Source organism: Rhinopithecus roxellana, chromosome 20 (genome assembly GCF_007565055.1).
Source record: "Rhinopithecus roxellana isolate Shanxi Qingling chromosome 20, ASM756505v1, whole genome shotgun sequence".
Lineage (NCBI taxonomy): Eukaryota > Metazoa > Chordata > Mammalia > Primates > Cercopithecidae > Rhinopithecus > Rhinopithecus roxellana.
In genome coordinates, this window is record NC_044568.1 from 25453529 (window position 1) to 25477052 (window position 23524).

A 23524-nucleotide genomic window follows, 5' to 3' on the forward strand; every position below is an offset into this window, starting at 1 on the left:
ATCGTGCCACTGCACTGCAACCTGGGTGAAAGCAAGACCCTGTCTGGACAACCCCCCACAAAAAAGAAAAAAAAGAAAAAAAAAACCTATTAATTACATTTACAGAATCAATCTAATCTATAATTGATCAGAAAAAACAACTTTTATGTATTAAATTCCCACATGGAGTTGTACCTATTAGGATTTTTGTTTTGTTTTTTTTTTTTTTTGCGACAGCATCTTGTTGCCCAGGCTGGAGTGCAGTGGTGCAATCATAGCTCACTGCAGGTTCGAGCTCCCAGACTCAAGCAGTCCTTATACCTCAGGCTCCTGAGTAGCTGGGACTATAAGCATATACCACCACACTCAATTATTTGAAAAAAAAAAAAAAAAAAAAAAAGAATTTTTTTTTTTTTTTTTTTTTTTTTTTTTTTTTTTGGTAGAGATGGAGTCTTGCTTTGTTGCTCAGGCTGATCTCACTCCTGGCCTCAGGTGATCCTCCTGCCTCAGTTCGCAAAGTGCCAGGATTACAGGCAGGAGCCACTGTGCCCGGCCAGGGGTTTTTCTTTTCTTTTTTTTTCTTTTCTTTTCTTTTTTTTTTTTTTTTTTTGAGACGGAATGCCATTGTCGCCAAGGCTGGAGTGCAGTGGCATGATCTCAGCTCACTGCAACCTCTGCCTTCCAGGTTCAAGCGATTCTCCTGCCTCAGCCTCCTGAGTTGCTGGGATTCCAGGCACCTGCCACCACCCCTGGCTAATTTTTTTGTATTTTTAGTAGAGACGGGTCCCCTTGTTGGCCAGGCTGGTCTCGAACTCTGGACGTCAGGTGATCTTCCCGCCTCGACCTCCCAAAGTGCTGGGATTATAGGCGTGAGCCACCGTGCCCGGCCAATGCTTTTTTTGTGTGAATCTTTATTTCTTAATCCTGATCTTTAGAAAAATAGAATTATGGTAATGAAGACACCTTTGAACCCATCCCTTTGCTACTGAAATTTATCTTAATTTTTCTAGTGGTTTGCTTAAGACTGCAAAACAAATACAGAAGTAACAGAGTTGAAGTTGGATTTTTTCAGACTAATAAAAATTAATATCCTTGAATTTCATAGGAGTAGGACCTAAAGCTAGGCTGAGAACGTGGAAGGAAACAATGAAATAATTTAGAAATTGTACTTGACCTGTAGACATATGAAGTTTTTCTTTTATAATCCATATTTTAATGTTAATATGTCAAAGTGAACCTTTGGGCCTTTAAGCAATTTAAATCTTCTTATTGATAAAGTAAAAAAAAGTAACATTTAGAGATGCTGGAGTGATGGGCTGTTTTCCATCCAAACATGTACCAAAATTAAATTTTTACTTCAAATTGCAGTATATTGCTGAACAGAAGCAATTTTTCAGAGAGACAGGGAAAGGCGCAGTAGGGAGGAAGTAGGGAAAGGAGCAATAGGGAGGAAGTGCGGGAAGTGATAACTTCAATAGGTTGACATCCACAGATATGTACCAGGAAGGGAGAGAGACATCCTGACACGGAGAGAGAGATGTTTGGGTATGTGGAGAGATACTGATACACATAAACAGAAATGTGCCTCTTTGTTTAAAAAAGTCGAATGATTATTTTTTGGTTATTTTTCTTAAGTACATACACATAATTGAGAAAAATTTACAGTTTTATAAATTATTAGAATTTGTCTTTTTCAAAAAAAGTGGGAAACCAAAATGAAGATAAGATAGATTTTTTTTTTTTTTTTTTTTTTTTTTTTTTTTTTTTTTGGAGACGGAGTCTCGCTATGTCAGCCGGGCTGGAGTGCAGTGGCCGGATCTCAGCTCACTGCAAGCTCCGCCTCCCGGGTTTACGCCATTCTCCTGCCTCAGCCTCTGGAGTAGCTGGGACTACAGGCGCCCGCCACCTCGCCCGACTAGTTTTTTTGTATTTTTTAGTAGAGACGGGGTTTCACCGTGTTAGCCAGGATGGTCTCGATCTCCTGACCTCGTGATCCGCCTGTCTTGGCCTCCCAAAGTGCTGGGATTACAGGCTTGAGCCACCGCGCCCGGCCTAAGATAGATTTTTAAATTTTATTTTATTTTATTATTATTATTATTTTTTGAGACAGAGTCTGGCTCTATTGGCCGGGCTGGAGTGCAGTGGTGCAATCTTGGCTCATTGCAGCCTCCGTCTCCTGGGCTCAAAGAATTCTCCTGCCTTAGCCTCCCTAGTAGCTGGGATTACAGGCAAGTGCCACCATGCCCAGCTAATTTTTGTAGTTTTAGTAGAGATGGGGTTTCACCATGCTGGCAAGGCTAGTCTCGAACTCCTGATCTCAGGTAATCTGCCTGCCTCAGCTCCCAAAGTGCTGGGATTACAGGCATGAGCCACCACACCTGGCCTTTATTTTTATTTTCTAAAATTTATGTATCTTTAAGCACGTATCACCTTTGGGAAATAAAATAGATTTTATTGTAAAGATGAAATAATTATTTATTAAGCACTCACCATAACCAGAATTATGACTTACTGAATGAAGTTTTATTTTGTAATACATTGTTTCAGAGATCAAAGGAAGAAATGTTGGTGCTGGCAAAGAAGCCATTTGAATCGTTGCTTGGCAATAATAGCATGGTGACATGCATCTTTGTGTGTTTTGTTTGTAGCACATCTTCATTACCTCCACTAGACTGGCCTTTACCAGCTCATTTTGGACAATGTGAACTGAAAATAGAAGTGCAGCCTAAAACTCATCATCGAGCCCATTATGAAACTGAAGGTAGCCGAGGGGCAGTAAAAGCATCTACTGGGGGACATCCTGTTGTGAAGGTATGAGACTTTTGGGGCTTGTTTTGCAGATACCATACAACTATTGATGATTAGACAAATCTATTTGGTTAGGTACTAGAGAGTACAAAGAGCAAAAACTCAAAACTAGAGAGCCTCTGTTGTTTTGGGGGCTTGTTGATGTGACTACACTTCTGCATTGAGTTATATTTGCTAGGCTAAAAGATGTTCTTTCGTGGACTGACGTTCCTTCTGGGGAGACTCTGGGGAAAGAGTACAGTGACCAAATAGCTGTTTTACTGACAAAAAAATACGGCCATATTATGTTTATGAATAAAATATATGCTCATTTAAAATTTAATACAGGCCGGGTGCAGTGGCTCACGCCTGTATCCCAGCACTTTGGGAGGCTGAGGCAGGTGGATCTCGAGCTCAGGAGTTCGAGACCAGCCTGGCCAACACGGTGAAACCCTGTCTGTACTAAAAATACAAAAATTAGCAGGGCGTGTTGGCAGGTGCCTGTAATCCCAGCTACGCGGCAGGCTGAGGCAGGAGAATTGCTTGAACTTGGGAGGCGGAGGTTACGGTAAGCCGAGATAGTGTCACTGTACTGCAGCCTGGGCAACAGAACTAGACTCCGTCTCTAAATAGATAAATAAATAAAATCTAGTACAGAAAAATAGAAAGAATAAAGCAACAAATTACCCAAAATCTAACCCTCTCAGAAATAAGCAATGTTAACATTTGATTAACATTCCAGATAATTCTCTATGTATATATTTAGTGGAAGACTGAATGGATAGCTAGAAAAATGATTGTATTTTTTTAAGGAAAGAGATTACACCTCTAATCCCAGTACTTTGTGAGGCTGAGGCAAGTGGATCGCTTGAGCCCAGGAATTTGAAGCCAGCCTGGACAATACAGTGAGACCCAGTCTCTACCAAAAAAATACAAAAATTAACTGGGCGTGGTGGTTGTATGCCTATAGTCCCAGCCATTCCGGAGGCTAAGATGGGAAGATCAATTGAGCCTGGGAGATTGAGGCTGTAGTGAGCCATGATCACGCCACTGCACTCCAGCCTGGGCAACAGAACGAGACCCTGTCTCAAAAAAAAGAATTCCTAAAATATCTTTCTAAGGTCACAAAAAGAGATTAAATACATTGTTGAGAGATTGAAGTTATTGTTTCAGATTTAGATGGCATGGATTGACTTCTACTCTGAAAAGTAAGGTAATTGTCTTTCTTAAACTTCCTTCCCCTTTCCTACTTTTTACCTCCTGAATTTTCTTGCTTATGCTATTTTTCCTTTCAAATTTACTTCCTCCCTAACTTCTCCACCAATTATTTAGCCTTAGTTCTATTTCTAGTTAGATTCAATGCTCACTACTACTTCTTTTTTATTTATTTCATTGTTAAGTTTTTTTGTTTTTATGTGAGGAGGGCTTTGGATTCTATGTTCCATGGGTTCTTTCATGTTTGAAAATGTGTTTTTTGCCTTTATATACTCAAATATAGAAATGACTGTAGATAATAATCTCTTAGAACTGTGTAGACATTTTTCCGTCTTAATGGTATTGAATACTGTAGTGGAAAAACTAATTACACTGAAGTGATTTTCAACAAATAAAATCTACGAACTATCATCTCTTTTATGAGCTATGCTTTATGATTATTATCTGATCATGTTTTATAGTTCTTTACATATAAAGATTTACATTTTAGATGGGTTTTTTAATGATTTGTATTAAGAAACGCCAGGAAAACAAAACATAAGAATTTTGTCATTTTGTTCATGAGTCGTATTTTGTTGTTAAATGAGCTCATTTCATTTTGATAAAAGAAGCAGATTTGTTGCTTAGTTTTCTGTATCTTTAATTTTCACAGCAATAAACAAATTATTTACAAGTGTATAAATGAACAAGTCTTTTGGGAGGGTACATGATTTGTTTCCACAGTTTTCCTTTAATGAAAAAACTGATGCATGTGCTGTGGTCAAAAGCAATAAACAACGTTACAAAAAGCATTTTAAAAGATTAAAAAAAAACAAAAACAAAAACTGAGCCAGGAACAATGGTGTGTGCTTGTAGTCCCAGCTACTGGGGAGGCTGAGGCTTAAGTATCGCTGGAGGCCAAGAGTTCAGGGCTGTGGTGTATGATGACTGTGGCTGGAAATAGCCGCTGCACTCCAGCCTGGGCAATATGTCTCTAAAAAACAAAAGCAGAACTGGTGCTGTGGCTCATGCCTGTAATCCAGGTAACATAGTGGACTGGGATGCTGAGGAGAGAGGATTGCTTGAAGCCAGGAGTTTGAGACCAGACTGGACAACAAATAAATGAGTAAAATTACCTGGGCATTGTGGCACACACTTGTAGTTCCAGCTACACCAGAGGCTGAGGCAGTAGGATTGCTGGAGCCGGGAATTTGAGGCTGCTGTGAGGTATGATTGTGCCACTGCACTTCAGCCTGGGCAACAGAGTGACCCTATTTCTACAAAAAATTGGAAAAATAGCCAAGTGCAATAAGGAGCATGTGCCTGTAGTCCCTGCTCTTTCAGAAGCTGAGGTGGAAGGATCTTTTGAGCCCAGGAATTTGAGGCTGCAGTGTTCTATGATCACAACGCTGCACTCCAGATTGGGTGACAGAGCAAGGTACTTCTCAAAAACAAAGACAAAACAGCTGAGTCTCTCCTTAAGAGGAGACTACAACTCCTGTTATTAGCAGTTTTTATTTTCTTCTTGTAAGTGACTTTTTGTTTTCTGACTTATTGATTGAAGAATTATTTCTTTATACTTGAAATGGTTGACTTAACCAGAGTATGTCTGAATGTTAATAGTTCTTTATCAGTTTTTCCCAGTGCTTTTGATGCTCCCTTTCAATCTGAGATTCTTTCTTGCTTCATGCCAGAAAAAAATGTAACATTTCCTTTTCCTTTTATTTTGTTGTTTACTTAAGTGACTCTAATTATTATTCAAATGTTGGCTTATCTTAGGTCTTGCTGTGTTGCCCAGGCTGTTCTTGAACTCTTGGCCTCAAACGATCCTCCCACCTTGCCCCCCCCACCGTTTTTTTTTTTTTTTAAGAGATAGGCTCTTGGCTGGAGTTCAGTGTCATGATCTTACTTAACTGCAGCCTCGGACTCCTAGGCTTAGGGCATTCTCCTGCCTCAGCCTCCTGAGTCGCTGGGACTACAGGTGCATGCCACTGCATCTGGCTAACTTTTTAATTTTTTTGTGGAGATAGAGTCTTGATTTTTTGCCCAGGCAGTTCTCAAAACTCCTAGCTTCAAGTGATCCTCCTGCCTTGGCCTCCCAAAGTACAGGGATTATAGGTGTGAGCTGCCAGGCCTGGCTGATTTCTCTCTTTTCTTGTGGTGGAATAGTATTCAATTGTGTATATATACCACATTTTAGACATCCATTCATCCATTGACAGACACTTAATTTGGTTCCATATCTTGGCCATTATGAATAATGCTGCAAGAAACAGCATAAATATCTTTTTAACCCACTGATTTCATTTCCTTTGGATATATAATACACCCTGTAGTGGAATTGCTGGATCACATAGTAGTTCTGTTTTTAATTTTTTGTGTAACCTCCATACTGTTTTCTGTAATGGCTGTACTCACTTACATTCCCATAACAGTGTGCCAGTATTCCCTTTTCTCGTTATCCCCACCAGAATTTTCCTTTTTTTGCATTTTGATAACTAGCCATGCTAACTGGAGTGATACTATGTCTCATTGTGGTTTTGATTTGCATTTCCCTGATGATTAGTGATTTTGAGCATTTTTTCATATACCTATTTGCCATTTGTATATCTCCTTTTGAGAAATGTCATTTTAGATCCTTTGCCCACTTTTTAGTTAGATTGTTCGGGGTTCCTTGGCTGTTGAGTTGTTTGAGTACCTTGTGCATTCTTAGTATTAGTCCTTTGTTGGATGAATAGTTTGAAGATATTTTCTCCCATTCTACAGGTTATCTCCTCATTCTGTTGATTATTTCCTTTGCTGTACAGAAGCTTTTTAGTTGATAGAAATAGTTTTCTCTGTTTTTGTTGGCTGTGATTTTATAACATTACTCATAAAATCTTTGCTTAGATCAATGTAATGAAGCTTTCCCCCTATGTTTTCTTCTAGTAGTTTTATAGTTTCAGATCTTAAATTTAAGTCTTTAATCCATTTTGAGTTGATTTTTTTTGTATGTTATGAAAGATGGGTGTCTAATTTCATTCTTCTGCATGTGGATATCCAGTGTTCCCAGCATATTTATTGAAGAGGGTATCCTTTCCCCAGTGTATGTTCTTCTTAGCAGCTTTGTTGAAAAGGAGTTAGCTGTAAATACAGGAATTTATTTCTGTGCTCTCTATTGTGTCACATGGGTCTGTGTGTCTGTTTTTATATCAATATTGTGCTTTTCTGGTTACTGTCATTTTGTAATATATTTTGGAGTCAAGTAGTATAATGCCTTTAATTTTGTTCTTTTTGTTCAGTTAAGCTTTGGCTCTTTGGGGTCTTTGGTGGTTCAATTTAAATTTTAAGATTATTTTCTCTATTTCTGTGAAGAATGTCATTGGTATTTTGACAGAGATTGCATTGAATCCGTAGATTGTTTTTGGTAGTATTTATTGATACATTCTTACACACAACAACTTTTTTTGTTTGTTTGTTTTTGTTTTTTGAGACAGAGTCTCACTCTGTTACACTAACTGGAGTGCAGTGGTGTGATATTGGCTCACTGTAACCTCTGCCTCCCCGGTTCAGGTGATTCTCCTGCCTTAGCCTCCTGAGTAGCTAGGATTATAGGCATACACCACCACTTCTGGCTAATTGTTTGTATTTTGGTAGAGATGGGTTTTTACCATGTTGTCCAGGCTGGTCTCGAACTCCTGACCTCAAGTGATCCACCCACCTCAGCCTCCCAGAGTGCTGGGATTAGAGGCGTGAGCCACTGTGCCTGGCCAACAAAACTTTTTTTTTTTTTTTAGAGTAACAAAAAATATTTTACTAAAACATAAGATTTACAGAAGTTTGCAAACAAGCCATACGAAATGGTCACAAGCTTTTTTTGAAGGGGGGATCTACACTTGACAGCAATGTTATTAGTGAGGGCTGTGATGTTTGTTTAATGTTCCCATTTTGGTTCAGACAATCAAGCTTGTCCATGTACAGCATCTAAATAAAGTTAGACTTGGCTAGAGAGCATATTCTAAAGACCTGGTTAGCTGCTTTTAACCAATGCAATTAAATCACCAAAAAAGGGGGAAAGGAGCCCATAATATTAAAATAAAACTACCTCCCTCCTCAAAAAAATAAAATAAAATACGGAAAAACACCCACACCCCTGCAGCTAACCTGACAACTACCTTCATTCACAGTGCTTTATACTTAAACCAGGATGGGGGAAATGAATAAAAGTAGGGAGGGGCCACTGCTTTTAAACGTTTCACAGCAATCCAGATGATACTTCTAGCCTCTGCTCATGCTTTATGACAGTGAATCAGGACAAGACATAGATTTGCTAATGTGCATTTAATCACCAAAAGACTGAAGATGTCTGGGCTTTTTTATTCTGTAATATTTCTAAGACTGTGTCCATTAAATGCAAACAAAAAGGAGGAAGTCTTGGCAGAACAGGAGAAGTGATGCACACTTGATGATCGGATCAGTTTAAATATTATTCATGGCATATAGCCAAGTCCATGCTCTAGCTGTTTCTATGGCTTGGGCTTCATTGGTCTTCCACTGCTCCACTACATCATTTGCTAATGGATCATCTGGATTGGGAGCACTTAACAAGGCCTGGATCGATAGCAGAACTGTGTGGATCTGCAGTGCTGGGGACCACTTATCTTTCAAAATATCTAAACATATCCTTCCCAACTTGTCTACAATAGGATGATAAATTTTGGTCATGAAACGTACTTTAGGGGCTGCCATTGGGTATTCTTCAGGAAGGAATAGCTCAAGTTTAAAAGTCCCTCCCTCAAAGGGGGAATCTTGAGGGCCAGCAGTGACCACATGAAAATAACGGGCGTTGCTCTCATCTGGTTCTGCTTTGATGCCAGGAACTGGTTCTGCCAGCAAACACTGGGTTTCCTTGATGATCCTGTGGAGCAGCCCGGCCATCTTGTCAGAACCCGAGTTCGGCCTCTGGTCTCGTCTCCAGCTCCACTTGCCTCACGCCACAAAACTTTTAAAAGACAAGAAGAAACAAGCCAGCAGATACCGAGCACAATCAAGGCACTTTTTTTTGTTTGTTTTTTAGGGTCTCACTGTATTGCCCGGTTTGGTCTTGAACTCCTAGGGTCAAGCATTCCTCTTGCCTCAGTCTTCCAAAGTGCTGGGATTGCAGGTGTGGGCCACTGCACCTGACCTAAACATACCACTTTTATGTGTGAGGCTCAGACCAGTCTGGAATAACTGATGCCTTTCTCTCTCTCTTTCTGAGAATTTAAAATCCTCAGAATAGGCCAGGCGCGGTGGCTCAAGCCTGTAATCCCAGCACTTTGGGAGGCCGAGACGGGCGGATCACGAGGTCAGGAGATCGAGACCATCCTGGCTAACACGGTGAAACCCCGTCTCTACTAAAAATACAAAAACTAGCCGGGCGAGGTGGCGGGCGCCTGTAGTCCCAGCTACTCGGGAGACTGAGGCAGGAGAATGGAGTAAACCCGGGAGGCGGAGCTTGCAGTGAGCTGAGATCTGGCCACTACACTCCAGTCCGGGCGACAGAGCGAGACTCCGCCTCAAAAAAAAAAAAAAAAAATCCTCAGAATAGTGGAGAAATCTACTAACTTCTTAATTGCTAGAGAAGAACCACCTCTGTTAATGGGAAAAAATGTGGTCTCATAAGGTGGGCATATACTGGTATAGTGTTCCACACATTGCACATCTCTGCAAATATGTTGGAGTATATAGAATCAGGTATCAGTTCCACTTTCCCTTTTAAATGACCTGCTATCATGTGTACTGCTTATTTTTCCCTTGATATTAGAAAAATAACTTAGATAGTAAAATGAAGTAGTATCGCAGTCTTCCCCCAATAACTAACAAAATAAACAAAATGTATGTGTGTGTGTAGGATGTGAGGAAACAGCCAGAAAATCTATTGGTAACACCCAAACAAGCAAAGAAGAACACAAACTTTGATCTATAAACTTCAAAGAGTGGTGATAGAGGATGGAGGGTGGGGTAAGGTGAGGAATGTGTAATAGAAGAGATTCTGGTGTAGTATATAGCAGAGCTGCTAACCCACACATACTTTCATCCATCAGGAAGAGTAGTAAGTCAAGGAAAAACCCTCTAGAATAAAAGAATAAAAGATCCTTTACACTGCTAGTGGGAATGTAAACTAATATAACCATGATGGAAAACAGTCTAAAGGTTGCTCAAAAAATTTAAAAATGGAACTACCGTATGATCCAGCAATTCTACTGTTGGGAATTCATCCACAGAAGAGGAAATCAGTATATTGAAGAGATCACAGTAGCCAAGATATGGAATCAACCTAACTGTCCATCAACTGATGAATGAATAAAGAAAATGTGACAGATATGCACAATACAATACTATTCAGGCATAAAAAAAAGAATGAAATCCTGTCATTTGTGGCAACAGGGATGAACCTGGAGGAAATTATATTAAATGAAGTAAGTCAGACACAGAAAGATAAATACGGCATGTTCTCACTTATATGAAGGGGCTAAAAAATTTCAGCTCACAGAAATAGAATTTTGGTTATTAGAGGCTGAGAAAGGATTGCAGGAGGTAAGGATGGGGAGAAGTTGGTCAATGGATACAAAATTACAGCTAGAGGGGAAGAATAAGTCTTGTGTTATATAGCATTGTGGGGTGAATATAGTTAACAAAAATTTATTGTGGTGGAGCGCAGTGGCTCACACCTGTAATCCCAGCACTTTGGGAGGCTGAGTCAGGTAGATCCCTTGAGGTCAGGAGTTCGAGACCAGCCTGGCCAACATGGTGAAACCCTGTCTCTCTTAAAAATACAAAAATTAGCTGGACGTGGTGGCACATGCCTGTAATCTCAGCTACTCAGTAGGCTGAGGCAGCAGAATCGCATGAACCTGGGAGGCGGAGGTTGCAGTTAGCTGAGATTGCACCACTGCACTCCAGCCTGGGCAACACAGTAAGACTCTGTCTAAAAAAAAATTTATTGTGTATGTTCACAAAACTAGAAAGGATTTTGAATGTTTTTAACACACTTGATAAATGTTTGAAGTGATAGATATCTTAGTCAACCTGATTTGATTATCACATTATATACATGTATCAAAATATCACTATTTACTGTACAAATATGTATAATTATTACATGTCAACTAAAAAGAGGAACAAATAATCAAGTATACAAACCTTAAGTTGTACAACACAATGAATATTTAACGCACAAGTATAAATACTCAAAAAAACACACAAGTTAACATATAGAACATTTTAAGCACTTCATGAGTCTCTCTTGTGTCTCTTCCCAGTTTATACCCCCAACCAAAGATAATCATGCTTCTCAACTCTCATCACCATATATTAGTTTTCTTATTTTTGTATTTTATATAAATGGAGGTCCTGTTTTGTATCTAACATCATGTATTCAACATTATGATTGTGGGATTCATCAAATTTTTGTTGTTTATTTTTTTCATTGCTTCATGTTAGTCTCGTGTATGAATTTGCAAGTGCTTCTTTGTTTTCTTTTCGTAGACATTTGATTTGTGTGGAGTGTTGGACAATTATGAATAAAGTTGCTTTGTGCCTTTTTTAAAAAAACAAAAAACAAACAAACAAAAAAAAACCATGACTTTCGATGGACAAAGCATTCACTTACTTGGGAATATGTCCGGGAGTGTAGTTACTGATATTCCAAAGTGGCTGTACCAATTTATACTCCCAGTTAGCCATGTATAAAGTTCTTGTTCCTCCACATCCTCACCAATAGTAACACTTCTTAGTCTTTTAATTTTAACCATTATTGTAAAGATATAATGGTATCTGGCTGTGGTTTTAATTTGTAATTTCTTGATGACCAATGATTTTGAACATCTTATGTATTTGTTGGACATTTGGATATCTTTCATGAAGTGTTTGTTCACATCTTTTGACCTTTTTGTGATAGTGGCACAATCATGACCCATTGCAACCTCAAACTCATGGGCTCAAGCGGTCTTCCCACCTTGGCCTCCCAAGTAGCTGGAACTACAGGCATGTACCACCACATTTGGCTAATTTTTTAAATCTTTCTTGTAGACAGGGCCTCACTATGTTGCCCAGGCCCAGTGTCTGCCACTTGCTTGTTTTCTTGTCTGAAGCTCTTGGCCTCAAGTGATTGATCTCCCACCTCAGCCTCCCAAAGTGCTGGAATTACAGACATGAGCCACTGTGTCCAGCCAGCTCATCTTCGAATAATACCGGTTTTACTTCTTCCTTCTTAATTTTTATTTTATTTTATTTTTTTGAGATGGAGTCTCGCTCTGTTGCCCAGGCTGGAGTGCAGTGGCGCGATCTCCACTCACTGCAAGCTCCGCATCCTGAGTTCACGCCATTCTCCTGCCTCAGCCTCCGAGTAGCTGGGACTACAGGCACCAGCCACCGCGCCCGGCTAATTTTGTTTTTGTATTTTTTTTTAGTAGAGACGGGGTTTCACCGTGTTAGCGAGCGTGGTCTCGATCTCCTGACCTCGTCATCCGCCCGTCTCGGCCTCCCAAAGTGCTGGGATTATAGACGTGAGCCACTGCGCCTAGCCCCTTCTTAATTTTTATACTTCCCCCCCTTTTTCTTGCTTTATTGTATTGACTAGGACCTCTGATACATTGTTGATTAGAGGTGGTGATGGAGGGCATCCTTGTCTATTTACGAAACTCAGGGCAAAAAAGGATTCATAATTGTGCCATTAAGTAATTTGCTAGGGTTTTGTTTGGTTGGTTGTTTTGGGTTTTTTTTTGGGGGGGGGATACCTTTTATCAGACTTAAGGATATTTTTTTCTAATTTGTTGGGAGGTTTCTATTTTTGTTTTTTGAATTTATGAATAGGTGTTGAGTGTTGTCAACTGCTTTTCTTGCAGACTTGTTTTCTATTTTAAGGACACAAGAATCGAACCATGCAGCCAGTGTCTGCCACTTGCTTGTTTTCTGTAATGTGGTAACTTAATATTAAAGTAAAATAGAGATAATGTTCTTGTATTATTAAATTGGACTGATACAGTCTCATTTCTTTTTATAGTTTATGGTTAGGAACTGTAGAATTATGTATCACTGTTAAGAATCTCCCTCCAAGTTCCCATTTTTTTGGGTTTTATATATCCACAATATCTTTGTGTTGGTGGCGGGGGACTTCACAGTGCCTTCAGAGTACACAAGTGAGAAACAGATGCAATTGAATCTCAAATGAAACTGAATTGTGTACTTGTTGCTGGGAAACTAATCTTTAATAAATTTTAAAAGTCTTTAATGAATATTTAATCAGATTATTTTACTTTTCAGTTCTTATTCTAAATATGGGAGAATTGTCTGTTTAATTAAAGCCAATAATTTTTATTGGAATTACCTGGTGAAAATGCACATTTTCAGTTATTAGAATTGGAAGAGACTTTTTGTAGGTCTTAATTTTCTGAGTTTTGTTTTAGATGATTTAACGTAGATTATCTATATGTTTTAAAATAATGTTTGGTAAAACGAAAATTAGTTTAGGCTGGGTGCAGTGGCTCACGCCTTTAATCCCAGCACTTTGGGAGGCCGAGGCAGGCAGATCACCCGAGGTCAGGAGTTCGAGACCAGCCTGGGCAACACCATGAAACCCCACTCTACTAAAAATACAAAAATTAGCCAGGCGTGGTGGTGCATTCCTGTAATCCCAGCTACTCAGGAGGCTGAGGCGAGAGTATCACTTGAACTCGGGAGGCAGAGGTTGCAGTGAACCGAGATCGCGCCATTGCACTCCAGCCTGGGCAACAAGAGTGAAACACTCCATCTCAAAAAATAAAAAATAAAAATAGTTTGAAAGAATTTGCTTTACTGTGAACATTTGTCTAAAAAGCGCTTGAAGACAAAATGCTACTGAAATTACTAATTTCAATGACATTTTGTAGGTTCGTGCTGCTATTAATTGCAATAGTTTACTTTTTGTAGTGTTTTATAGTTTACAAAATGTTTTCCCGGAGTTTATCTTTTCCTTTTCTTTTTTCTTTTATGAGACAGTGTCTCACTCTGTTGCCCAGGCTGGAGTGCAGTAGTGCAATGTCAGCTCACTGCAGCCTACGCTTCCTGGGCTCAAGCAATCCTGTCTGCCTCAACTTCTCCCATGGCTGGGACTACAGGGGCATACCACCACGCCTGGCTAATTTTTGTATTTTTTGTGGAGGTAAGATTTTGCCATGTTGGGTAGGCTGGTCTCAAACTCCTAGGCTCAAGTGATCCACCTGCCTTGGCTTCTCAAAGTGCTAGGATTATAAGCTTGAGCCACCACGCCTGGCCTCAGAGTTTACATATTTAATCTTTACAAAAGTTCTTTGAAAAGGCAAATCAATTACAGTCATATGCCACTTAACACCCGGGATATGTTCTGAGAAATGCATCATTGAGCGATTTCCTCGTTTTATGAACACGAGAGAGTGTACTTATACAAACCTAGATGGTATACCCTAACATATGGTATAACCAGTCACATTGGCACCAGGCTTGCAGTCCCAGCTACTTGGGAGGGTGAGTCAGGAGGATTGCTTGAGCCCATGAGTTAGAGTCTAGCCTGGGCAACATGTTGAGAGCTTCTCTCTTAAACAACAACAACAACAACAAAGATTTACTTAAAATATGGTATAAAATATTAAAAATGGTATACCTGAATAGAGCACTTACCATTAGTGGAGCTTATAGGACTGGAAGTTGCTCTGGGTGAGTGAATGTGAAGGCCTGGGACATTACTGTACACTACTGTAGACTTTCTAAGCACAGTACCCTTAGACTATACTATATTTATAAAAATTTTTTTCTTTAATAATCTAACTTTTTCGCTTTATAAGTTGTGAATTAAAAAGAAGTCTTTTGTAGTAACACTTAGATTAAAACACAGACACGTTGTACAGCTGTACAAAGATATTTTATTTCTTTATATCCTTATTCCATGAACTTTTTTCTATGTTCAAATTTTTTATTTTTATTTTGTTTTTTTACTTTTAAAACTTTTTTGTTTAAAATGCTGACACCAACGCACACATTAGCCTAGGCCTTCACAGGGTCAGGAACATCAAGATGTCACTAGGGAACAGAACTTTTTCAATTCCGTTACTACCTATGGGACCACCATTGTATACGGTCTGTCATTTACTGAACCACTGTTATGTAGCTCATGACTGTACATTTTAGGTGATCTGAGGTTATGTATGTTGTAATTGGCAGAGAGATCTTAAGCCCAGGTCTTTTGACTGTCGTTTCTCTTTCTGGTTTACCATATTACTTCTTACACTGTAGTTATCTCATAATTTCTTAGTATGTTTCATTTTCTAAAGCACTTTCACATTATCTCATTTAATTCTCCAAATAAACTATTTTAGAAAGCCTGGTCTTCGACTTAAAGTTAGGTACTCTTTCTCTTACTTTAAAAAAAAAATTTTTTTTTCCTTGAGACGGAGTCTTGTGCTGTTGCCCAGGCTAGAATGCAGTGGCCCATATCTCAGTTCACTGCAACCCCTGCCTCCCGGGTTCAAGTGATTCTCCTGCTTCAACCTCCCAAGTAGCTGGGATTACAGGCACCCACCAACACACCCACCCAGTTAATTTTTGTATTTTTAGTAGAGACGGGATTCCATCATGTTGGCTAGGCTAGTCTCGAACTCCTGACCTCAAGCGATGCACCGCCTCAGCCTCCCCAAATGCTAGGATTACAGGTGTAAGCTACCGTGCCCGGGCCCTGGTAAAAATCTTAATGCTTGTTTACTATTATTATAGTTCAAGCTCTCCTTCCTTGGATTAATCATGGTAGCCTAACCACTGTAACTAATAATCCCCAATTCTCAGTGGTTTAAGACCAAAAAAAAAAAAAAAAAAAAAAAGTTTATTTTGCATTTTCTTTCAAATTGTTACTCAGAAATCCAAGATATGTTCATCTTTTGATGCCATCTTTAATGCACAGCTTCTACTGTCCCTGGGAAAGAAGAAGGTGTACGGAAATCATTCAAGATATTTAACTACACTAACCTGGAAATTACTGTCAATTATCACCACTTACAATTTTTTGGCTAGAAGTAGTCACATGGCCCTACTTACATGCAGAAGTACTGGGAAAAGTAGTCCCTGGCTGGGCAGTCTTTCCTCAGCAAAACTCTGTATTCTGTGATATAATATAGAACTCTATACTTAAATCTTTGGTGGTTAGCTTGTCTTCTATGCCACATGCTCCACACAGGAATAAATCATGGCTAAGTCACTAATATGGGCTCTAGAGCCAGATTGTTTCGGTTGAATCCTGGATTTTACTATATCCTTGGCCAAGTAACTTAACCTTTCTTTCTAGACCTTTTATTTAGTCGTTCATTGCTTAATTTATTCACTTATCTATCCATTTACTCACTCAATATGTATTTTTTGATTGCTCACTACATTATAGACAATATTGTAGGTGCTAGGGATGCAGAGATGAACAAGACAGACAAAACTCCTGTCTTCAAGGGCCTTTCTCACTTTATATACTGAGAGAGACTGAGTAAGTAAATAAACAAACAAAACATTAGAATATAGTAAGTGCTATATTGGAAATCAGTATGTGATGTGGTAGAAGTTAATTGTGAAGAGTTTACCTTGGGATTTTTTTCTTTATAAAATGAGGATAATATATAGTAATATAATCTACCTAAGAGCTGTTGTGAGGAGTAAATAAAACATTGTAAGGAACATGGCATGGTACCTTGCACATTGTAAATGCTCAGTAAAAGTTAGCTAGTATTATTACTTAGGTTTCTTGGAACAGTTTGACCAACACTTCAACACTGATGAAGAGTATATACCAGAATAAGCTATCTACATTGGCATCCTAGAATTAAGCTAGGTTTGTTACTGACATTTTAAGGAGTTGTGAATTAATGGGCTAGTGATATGTGAAAATGGAAAGTAGAAGGGTACTTAAACATCAGTTATGATGATCTTCCTGTTATTCTGCAAAGGACAATTTCAAGAGAGCTAAGAAATTTCTGAAATACATATTTTTTGAAATTATGAAGGAATGCAAGCTGTGGTGCTGTTGGAAAATACCACCTACCTTGTAGCCAGCTGACAAATTAGCTTTTTCTTTTCTTCCAAATAAGTTATCTGATTCCTTAATATGGTCACCAAATAATACATTCAAAGCAGTTTGCTAATGTAGCTGGGGATTCACTGAGGGAAATCAGACATGTTGCCTACTCCCATGAATTTTATTGTCCATTGAGACTTGCAAATAAGATAGTACCAATAAAGTATGATAAACTTTTTTTTTTTTTTTTTTTTTTTTTTTTTTTTTTTGAGACGGAGTCTTGCTCTGTCGCCCAGGCTGGAGTGCAGTGGCCGGATCTCAGCTCACTGCAAGCTCCGCCTCCCGGGTTTATGCCATTCTCCTGCCTCAGCCTCCGGAGTAGCTGGGACTACAGGCGCCCGCCACCTCGCCCGGCTATTTTTTTTTTTGTATTTTTAGTAGAGACGGGGTTTCACCGTGTTAGCCAGGATGGTCTCGATCTCCTGACCTCGTGATCCGCCCGTCTCGGCCTCCCAAAGTGCTGGGATTACAGGCTTGAGCCACCGCGCCCGGCCGTATGATAAACATTTAATAGAGGAAATTCAGATCTTTGTGAGAGCAAATAGAGACCTGAAATTTGACGGAGTTGAATCAGGTGCTTATTTTTTCTTTCCACAAGAAAGAAAAGGGATTTTTATTTTTAAATTTTTATTATTATTTTTATTTGAGACAGAGTCTCGCTGTGTCACCCAGGCTGGAGTACATGGTACAATCTTGGCTCACTGCAACCTCTGCCTCCCAGATTTAAGCGATTGTCATGCCTCAGCCTCCCAAGTAGTTGGGAATACAAGGCGCATGCCACCATGCCCAGCTAGTTTTTTTGTATTTTTAGTAGAGACAGGGTTTCACCATGTTGGTCCGGCTGGTCTCAGAACTCCTGGCCTCAGGTGATCCGCCCACATTGGGATTACTCGCGTGAGCCACTGCGCCTATCCAGAAAGGGGACTTCTTATTTGAAGATAGTGTCTAGCTAATTAATAAGCAGACATCTAGGGAAAAGGTAGATACTAAGGAGGGAAAAATATTAAGTAGAGGGAAGGGTTTAGAGCTGCACTGTCCAAAAGTAGACTCCAGAAGCCACTAGCTACACATGGCTATTTCAGTTTAAATTAAGTGAAATTAAAAATTCAGTTATTCAGTTGCATTGACAACATTCCAAGGCTTAGTAGCCACATGTGGATACTGACTACATTTTCTTTTCAACAGATGATGCCAGAGCAACTGGATATCTATAGGTAAGAAAATAAGCCTTGACCTAAGCCTTATATCTTATAAAATTAATACAAAATGGTCATGGATGTAAAGAAAAAATTGGATATAGAGTATTTTACCCAAAAGCCTATTGAAATTTTTAAAAAGGAGTATTTTAGTGACTGCAGAAAGTTATCTTGAACAGTGCTGGTTTAGAAGCCTATAAGACAGAGAGACTATAGTATATTAAAGAGTTGTTTATGTATTTTTTTCAGTAGCTTTTGGGGTACAAGTGGTTTTTTGTTAAGTGGATGAATTGTGTAGTGGTGAAATCTGAGATTTCAGTGTGCCTCTTACCCAAGTAGTGTACATTGTACCCCATACGTAGTTTTCTGTCCCTCACCCTCTCCTACCCTTTTCTGAGTCTACAATATCCATTATACCACTCTATGCTTTTGTGTACCCATAGCTTTGCTCCTACCTGTAAGTGAAAACATACTGAATTTCCCATGCTATTTGGTTTTCCATTCCTGAGTTACTTCACTTTGAATAATGGCCTTCAGCACCATCCAAGTTGCTGCAAAAGACATTATCTCATTCTTTTTATGGCTGAGTAGTATTCCATGGTGTAGACATACCACATTTTCTTCATCTACTCAGTGGTTGATGGGCGTTTAGGTTGGTTCCATATCTTTGCAGTTGTTAATTGTGCTGTGAATGTATGTGTGCAGGTGTCTTTTTGATATAATGACTTCTTTTCCTTTGTATAGATACCCAGTACTGGGATCGTCAGATTGAGTGGTAGATCTACTTTTAGTTTTTTGAGAAATCTCCATACTGTTTTCCATAATGGTTGTATTAATTTATAATTTACATTCCACCAGCAGCGTACAAGTGTTCCCTCTTCATCACATCGATGCCAACATCTATTGTTTTCTTGACTTTTTAATAATGGCCATTCTGGCTGGAGGAAGGTGGTATCTCGTTGCGGTTTTAATTTGCGTTTACCTGATTATTAGTGATGTTGAGCATTTCTTTATACGTTTGTGGGCCGTTTGTGTTTCTTCTTTTGAGAAGTGTCTGTTCATGTCATTTGCCTACTTTTTGATGGGATTATTTTTTTTTTTTCCTGCTGATTTGAGTTCCTTATAGATTCTGGGTATTAGTCCTTTGTTGGATGTATAATTTGCTGATATTTTCTCCCAATCTGTGACTTGTCTGTTGCAATGATTATTTCTTTTGCAATGCAGAAGCTTTTTAGTTTAATTAGGCCCCATTTATTTATTTTTGGTTTTGTTAACATTTGTTTTTGGGGTCTTAATCATAAATTCTTTGCCTAGGGTAATGTACAGTTTTTCCTAGGTTTTCCTCTAGAATTTTTATGATTTCATGTCTTTTAAGTGTTTAATCCATCTTGAGTTTATTTTTATATGTGGTGAGAGATAGGGATCCGGTTTCATTCTTCTACATGTGGCTGTCCTGTTTTCCCAGCAGCATTTATTGAATAGGGTATAATTTTTTCAATTTATGTTTTTGTATGCTTTGTCAAAGATCAGTTGGTTATAAGTAGTTGGCTTTATTCCTAGGTTCTCTATTCTGTTTTATTAATCTGCATATCTACTTTTATGCCACTACCATGCTGTTTTGGTTACTATAGCCTTGTATAATTTAAAGTCAGGTAATGTGAGGCTTCCAGATTTGTTTTTTTTTTTTTGCTTAGGATTGCTTTGGCTATGCAGACTCTTTTTTGGTTCCATATGAATTTTAGGACTTTTTTTTTCTAATTCTGTGAAAGATGATGTTGGTATTTTGATAGGAGTTACATTGAATCTGTAGATTGCCTCGCGTAGTGTGGTCATTTTCACAATACTGAGTCTTCCAGTCTGTGAGCATGGGATATTTCCGTTTGTTTGTGTCATCTATGATTTTTTTCAGCAGTGTTTGGTAGTTCTCCTTGTAAAGATCTTTCACCTACTTGTGTAAGTACACTCCTAGGTATTTTATTATTTTTGTTGTAGCTGTTGTAAAAGGGATTGAGTTCTTGATTTGATTATTAGCTTGGTTGTTGTTGGTGGGGGTGTGTAGCAGTGCTACCGATTTGTGTACATTGCTTTTGTAACCTGAGGCTACTGATTCATTTATCAAATCTAGGAGTCGGCCTGGCATGATGGCTCATACCTGTAATCCCAACACTGGGAGGCAAGGTGGGTGGATCACTTGAGGTCAGGAGGAGTTAAGAGACCAGCCTGGCCAACATGGTGAAACCCTGTCTCTACTAAAAATACAAAAATTAGCTGGGCGTGGTGGTGGGTGCCTGTAATCCCAGCTACTTGGGAGGCTGAGGCATGAGAATCACTTGAACCTGGAAAGCAGAGGTTACAGTGAGCTGACATCATGCCTCTGCATTTCAGCCTGGGTGACAGAGTGAGACTTTGTCTCCAGGAAAGAAAAAAAAAAAAAAAAAAAAAATCTAGGAGTCTTTTGGGTAAGTCTTTAGGGTTTCCTAGGTATATGATCATATCTTTGGCAAATAGAGATAGTTTGACTTCTTGTTTTCCAACTTAAATGCCCTTTATTTCTTTCTCTTGCCTGATTGTTCTGGCTAGGTTTTCCTGTATTAATAAATCACAAGAAATATATAGTAGCTGCGTGAAGTGGCTTGCACCTGTAATCCCAGCACCTTGGGGGTGCCGAGGAGGGAGGATCACTTGAGGCCAGGAGTTGGAGACCAGCCTGAGCAATAGTGTGAGAACCTGTCTCTACCAAAAAATAAAAATAAACAATTTAACCAGGCGTGGTGGTACCCACCTGGAGTCTCAGCTATTTGGGAGGATTGCTTGATCCCAGGAGGTTGAGGCTGCAGTGAGTTATGCACTATAGCCTGGGAAACAGAGAAAGACCTTGCTTTAGGGAAAAAAAAAAAAAAAGCTATATAGTTATAAAATTTGATTTTATTTATCTAAAAAAAATGAGCATTGTAGGAATTACTTGAGATATGTTATTGTTTTTCAAAATGTGAAAATCAGTTGGAATTGTCAATTTTTAATTAAAAATAGGTAATAGTAACTCTGTGTAACATACTGTTTATAGACAAAGATGAGTATTCTTTAAGAGGTTTTACATTGTCTTTTTAGTAATAGTGTTAGAGCAGTTGGACACTCATAAGGCAAAAGAATAAACCTTAACCCAAACCTCACATCTTTCACAAAAATTAATTCAAAATGGGTTGTGAATTTAGTTATAAAACATAGGTCAGGCACGGTGGCTGACACCTGTGACCCTAGCATTCTGGGAGACTGAGGCGAACAGATGACCTGAGGTCAGGAATTCAAGGCCAACCTGACCAACATAATGAAGCCCCATCTGTACTAAAAAATACGAAAATTAGCTGGGCATGGTAGTGCTCACCTCTAGACCCAGCTAGTCTGGAGGCTGAGACGGGAGAATTGCTTGAATCCGGGAGGTGGAGGCTGCAGTAAGTTGCTATCATGCCCCTGCACTCCATCCTGGGCAACAGAGTGAGATTCCATCTCAAAAAATAAAATAACATAAAAAATAAAGCATAAAAGTATAAAACTTTTAGAAGAAACAGGAGATCTTTAAGATCTCAGGCTAAGCAAAGATCTCTAGGACATAATACCAAAAGCACCATACCTAAAAGAAAAAAATTGATAAATTGGATTTCATCTAAATTAAAAACTTTAACTCTGTGAAAGACACTATTAAAAGGATGAAAAGATAAGCTACAGACAGGGAGAAAACATGTGCAAAGCATATATCTGTCAAAGATCTTGTATCTAGAATGTATAAAGAACTCTCGAAACTCAACAATAAAAAACAATTCAGTTAGAAAATATGCCAAAGATATGAACAGACATTTCACCAAAAAAGAGATAAGATGGCAAATAGGCATGTGAAAAGATGTCTCACATCACCAGCCATTAGGGAAATGCAAATTAAAACCACAATGAGTTATCATTACATACCTATTAGAACAGCTAAAATAAAAATAGAATACTAAATGTTGTTAAGGATGCACAGAAACTGTATGCTTCATAAACTGCTAATGAGAGTTAAAATGATACAGCCACTCTGAAATACAGTTTGTTAGGTTCTTTAAAAACTAAGCTTCCCATATGCCCCTGAGCTCAAGTGATCTGCCCATCTTGCCCTCCTAAAGTGCTGGAATTACAGGCGTGAGCCACTGCGCCTAGTCTCAACTTTTTTTTTTTTTTTAATTTTTTAGATGGAGTCTCGCTCTGTCACCTAGCCTGGAGTACAGTGACTCCATCTCAGCTCACTGCAACCTCCGCCTCCCAGGTTCAAGAGATTCTCCTGCCTCAGTCTCACGAGTAGCTGGGATTACAGGTGCCCACCACCATGCCCAGCTAATTTTTGCATTTTTAGTAGAAACGGGGTTTCACCTTCTTGGCCAGGCTGGTCTGGAACTCTTGATCTCAGGTGATCCACCCGCCTCGGCCTCCCAAAGTGCTGGGATTACAGGCATGAGCCACCACACCTGGCTGCCTCAACTTGATTTTTAAAAAATTTTTTGTAGAGATGGCAGTCTCATTTTGTTGCCCAGGCTGGTCTACAACTCCTAGCCTCAAGTGATCCTCCCACCTTGGCCTCCCTGCCCTGGGATCACAAGCTTGACCCACTGTGCCTGGCCTAACAACTTTTCTTTCTCTCTCTCTCTCCTTTTTTTTTTTTTTTTTTCTTTTGTGACGGGGTCTGGCTCTGCAGATTGCAGATCACTCAGGCTGGAGTGCAGTGATACGATCTCAGCTCACTGCAACCTCAGACTCCGGGGCCCAAGCCGTTCTCACATCTCAGTCTTCCTAGTAGTTGGAACTACAGGTGTGTGCCACCATGCCCAGCTATTTTTTTGTTTTTTGTACAGATGGGGTTTCACCATCTTGTCCAGGCAGGCTGGTTTTGAACTCCTGAGCTCAAGCTATTCATCCACTTCAGCCTCCCAAAGTGCTGGGATTACAGGCGTGAGTCTCCATGCCCTGCCACACTTTATTTTTAATAGCCCAAGGTTAGAAACAAACCAAATACATGAGTAAACTCTGGTGTATCCATACAACGTACTGCCACTCCGCAGTATAAAAGAATAAACTATTGATACATGCAGCAACTTGTACAGTTCTCCATGGAATTATGCTGAGTGGAAAAAAGTAAATATACTATATGATTCTATTTATATAATATTTTCAAAATGACAGAACTGTAGAGATGGAGAATAGATTGGTGCCAGGAAACGGGGTCAGGTTGAGGGGTGCAAATATGAAGGGGTGACCCAAG

The 23524-nt window shown here is 39.2% G+C and overlaps 2 protein-coding genes across 6 annotated transcripts in view; one reads left to right on the forward strand and one right to left on the reverse strand.

Annotated features, from left to right (window-relative positions):
- Nucleotides 1-23524, forward strand: part of NFATC3 (nuclear factor of activated T cells 3) — a 162908-nt gene that overhangs the window by 47263 nt on the left and 92121 nt on the right. For all 5 annotated transcript variants that reach the window (XM_010355051.2, XM_010355052.2, XM_030924648.1 and 2 more), the window contains exon 3: nt 2628-2790. In XM_010355051.2, the coding sequence (XP_010353353.1) occupies nt 2628-2790 (163 nt within the window). The remainder of the gene's footprint in view (nt 1-2627; nt 2791-23524) is intronic.
- On the reverse strand, nt 8348-8877 carry LOC104655598 (ubiquitin-conjugating enzyme E2 N-like). The gene has a single exon (XM_030924654.1). The coding sequence runs from the start codon at nt 8875-8877 to the stop codon at nt 8419-8421; it is 459 nt and encodes a 152-aa protein (XP_030780514.1). The 3' UTR covers nt 8348-8418.

What these genes read in the sequence shown, in the direction of transcription:
- LOC104655598 (XM_030924654.1), bottom strand. Translation starts at nt 8,877, where the DNA reads ATGGCCGGGCTGCTCCACAGGATCATCAAGGAAACCCAGTGTTTGCTG.